Genomic DNA, 3,368 nt, shown 5'->3' on the forward strand with positions numbered 1-3,368 from the left:
TGAGGTTGCTTCCGCTGTGTACTAGTCGTGCTGTAGAACCCGCTGCTTAGAGTTGTTATCGCATGACTACTTATCTTGCATTCAAACTTATTTTCTTTTGAAACTATGTTATGTAACGACGTTTAGGGTCACGTACACTTATTTATTTGCTTCTACTTAGTGAAGCATGCTTTTGAAATGTAAAACATTTGATGTCGGTTATGACATCACCTTTTTATCGTGAATGCAACTTCTTTAATTACAGCATATAGTACTTAACCTTGTAATGATCCTGTTGTTGATGATTCGTACACGATGGTTTTGTACGGGGCATCACATATAGTATACTAGTTTTATGAGCCCGTGCGTTGCACGAACGTTGTATAATTTAGTATTCGATAACCCTTATATTTATTATGATTCTATCCATGTTATGAGTACGCGCTTTGTACGATAGTTTTATAAATTAGTTTGCGATAACGTCAACATTGATACTGATTAGGTGTAGAATACAATTATAATGAAAAAATCTTTCAATTATTTTACAATAAAATGATCTCTAGTGTATGAGCCCGTCGTTACACAATAGTTAAAATAAAGTTGCTCTTAATATATTAAATATAAGATGAGTAAATGTGATGCATGTAACTTTATCTGTGTTATCTTTCGCTATGAAATTAACTTAAATTGTTAAAATATAAAATTATATTATATTAAATATAATATAATTACTAATAAATGTATAATCTTGTGTTATCTTTCGACGCGTAAGTTGTTTTCCAACGTGTCAACCTTGGAACTTCTTAATTATTTATGATGCCATGTCATTGTATTTTTTTTTTTTTAATTTGAAAATAATAATGTATTACATTAAAGTAATTGAATATAATTATATCTTAAAATAACTATATTTTATATTTTAATGTTATGTTATCTATATCTATATCTAGTTAAGAATTAGGTAAGATGTATTGTATTGTATCAGTTTTTTCAAAATGTAAAACGTAATTTAAAGTTTAAATAGATTAATAAGATATATACTCTATAGAACCGTCCTATAACTAAATATATATTTCCTTATATATTAAGTATATATTTCCTTGTGAAGTTAGGGATTACGTTAATATTTTTAAGAATTCATAATATATTTAAATATAGAAATATTAATACTTATTTAAATTAGTTTAATTATGAAAATGACACGTGTGCAAATTTAACTCAGATTAATTGAGAAGTCGACACGTAAGATTATTGGCACTCGCTTTATAATAATGTATAGATTCTAAAAGATTCATATCATACACACAAACACTCTTAATTATTACAAACACTCTACATAAAATCGATACAGCACAAATTAACGCTCTTATCGTTTTTCACTCTTCTACAAAACTACCGCAACTATCACCGCGGACAACACAAAAGATAAAAATATATGACTGTCAAAACTTTAATAATATCCATTTTGTATTAAAATTTTATTATTATTATTTGTTGAAAGTAAGACCTCAAAGTGAGTAGTTAGCGGAGATTGAACTTGAGTCTTCCTTAGTGATTTCAAAAATCCAACCACTAAGCCACCCTTTGAGGTTCATCCATTATATATTATGATGGAACAATATGTGCATATCAAACTCTCATTATATATTATGATGGAACAATATGTGCATATCAAACTCTCAACTAGTTATTTGATCTAAATTGCCCCACCACATCACAACAACAGTTTACACATTATATTTACAAGGGTTGATATGGATGGTTCTAAAATGATTATGTTCAAAAGGGTGGTGGACCATCATGTTGCATCACTACTAGGAGTATCTATTAGAAAAGATGCAATACTTTCTGCAAGCATTTGCTTCTCAATAGCCACCTTTTCGCCAAATCTATACGAAAAACAAAGTCTCCCTTGTGATTCCACCGAGCCCATTAGGACAGGGAAAAACACAACCGCACTGCCGCCCATTGGACTTGCGTAATCATGTAGTTGTTTTAGCGACTGATGAACTTCTCCTATGTATCGATCACCAAGCTTACGCTTACAATAAAGCTTGATCACAAGCATTGTCCCATGATGTTGTAACCATGACTCGGCTATAGAATACTTCATGGCGTAATTCCATGCTGGATTTGTCTGGCCGTGATTGTCTACAGGAGTTCTCTTTTCCATTTTATCGTTCCCACCAATAAGAACCTATATAGTGATACCATATGATATGATTCAAAATTAAACATCCATGTCAAAAGAAGATATCTACATAAAGTAACATAGCTTTGTTTGCATACATCACAACCAGGGCTGTCATATCAATTTTATGAACCATGTTCAATAAACATAATTAAGCTTTTTATATACGAACGAACTCAGTCACCAGCCATATTAAGTATTGGAGCAGAACTCATTCACCAGCTATACTAGTTATAATTTTTTAGCCCTTTTAGATATTGGCCGGGCTATGTCGGGCTATGTGCGATTGCACACCTTGCATAGCCCAATATCCGGCCCTGATCACAACTTAAGTCTTAGGCTAACAAATTTCCAATATAGAGATGCTAACCAAAATATAGCATAGTCCTTAAGTGAATAAAAGTATAAATGATTCTTATATTAACTATTATTAAGGAATTGAACTCAAGAAACATAAATTAAGTAGTATATAAAGGTACGTACCTTCGCATAAACTTTCATTTTGAAAACTCTTCTTACTTCTCTTAAATCATTTGCAGAATTAATGGTCAATTCCAATTTTCTGCACTCCATTTTTGTTTTTTTTTTTTTTTTGCATTAATTTCCTTAATTTATATTTTTGAGTATTTGTGTTTGTTCCAAGTGTCTCTCCCTGCATATAAAGTGAGAAAAATATATAGAGACGACTTTTAGTAGGTAGACTTGGTATACAAAAAACCTAAAATACTTATTACTCTAATTGGATTGGAGTAGCAAGTTGTGCTTTGTGTATTTGTTGACTAGTCCTTAAGTGAACGATGCTTCCTTAACTAGCTAAACAAGTCTATGACTTGACATTATAAGGATAAAAAAATATTCTTCACAAGTATAACAGCATCTTCAATCTTATCATTAAACACAAATTCTTTCTAGAGCTGTGTATCTATCGTACATAACCAAATCAAACTAGCTTGGGCCAGTTATGTCTCGAGTCTCAATTTACAGTAGAAAGAGGCTCGAGGTCTGAGTCATATATTGTATTAACCCATCCCACATCGGTTAAAGAACGAATATTTGATTCCCTTATAAGCTTAAAGTGGTGGTTAATTAATGTGGAGTATATCTTATAATGATTTTAGTTGTTAACTTAGTTAATCCACTAGTCACCCCTGAGAGATTTACATGTTTCACATGCCCAACAATTTTTAAAGGAAAAATC

At 31.1% G+C, this 3,368-nt stretch overlaps 1 protein-coding gene across 1 annotated transcript; it reads right to left on the reverse strand.

The window, feature by feature from the left end:
* Positions 1-1,384: 1,384 nt before the first annotated feature.
* LOC139855887 (protein SRC2-like) lies at positions 1,385-2,807 on the reverse strand. The gene is made up of 2 exons (XM_071845128.1): positions 2,654-2,807; positions 1,385-2,176 (listed from the first exon to the last, which is right to left on the reverse strand). Exons 1-2 carry the CDS (start codon positions 2,741-2,743, stop codon positions 1,778-1,780), a joined length of 489 nt encoding a protein of 162 aa, XP_071701229.1. The 5' UTR covers positions 2,744-2,807; the 3' UTR covers positions 1,385-1,777.
* Positions 2,808-3,368: the final 561 nt, after the last annotated feature.

Source organism: Rutidosis leptorrhynchoides, chromosome 6 (assembly GCF_046630445.1).
Source record: "Rutidosis leptorrhynchoides isolate AG116_Rl617_1_P2 chromosome 6, CSIRO_AGI_Rlap_v1, whole genome shotgun sequence".
NCBI classification, from domain to species: Eukaryota; Viridiplantae; Streptophyta; class Magnoliopsida; order Asterales; family Asteraceae; genus Rutidosis; species Rutidosis leptorrhynchoides.

Coding starts and splice junctions, on each gene's coding strand:
- LOC139855887 (XM_071845128.1), bottom strand. CDS start 2,743: ATGGAGTGCAGAAAATTGGAATTGACCATTAATTCTGCAAATGATTTA. Junction 2,177..2,653: donor AAATGAAAGTTTATGCGAAG/GTACGTACCTTT, acceptor ATCACTATATAG/GTTCTTATTGGTGGGAACGA.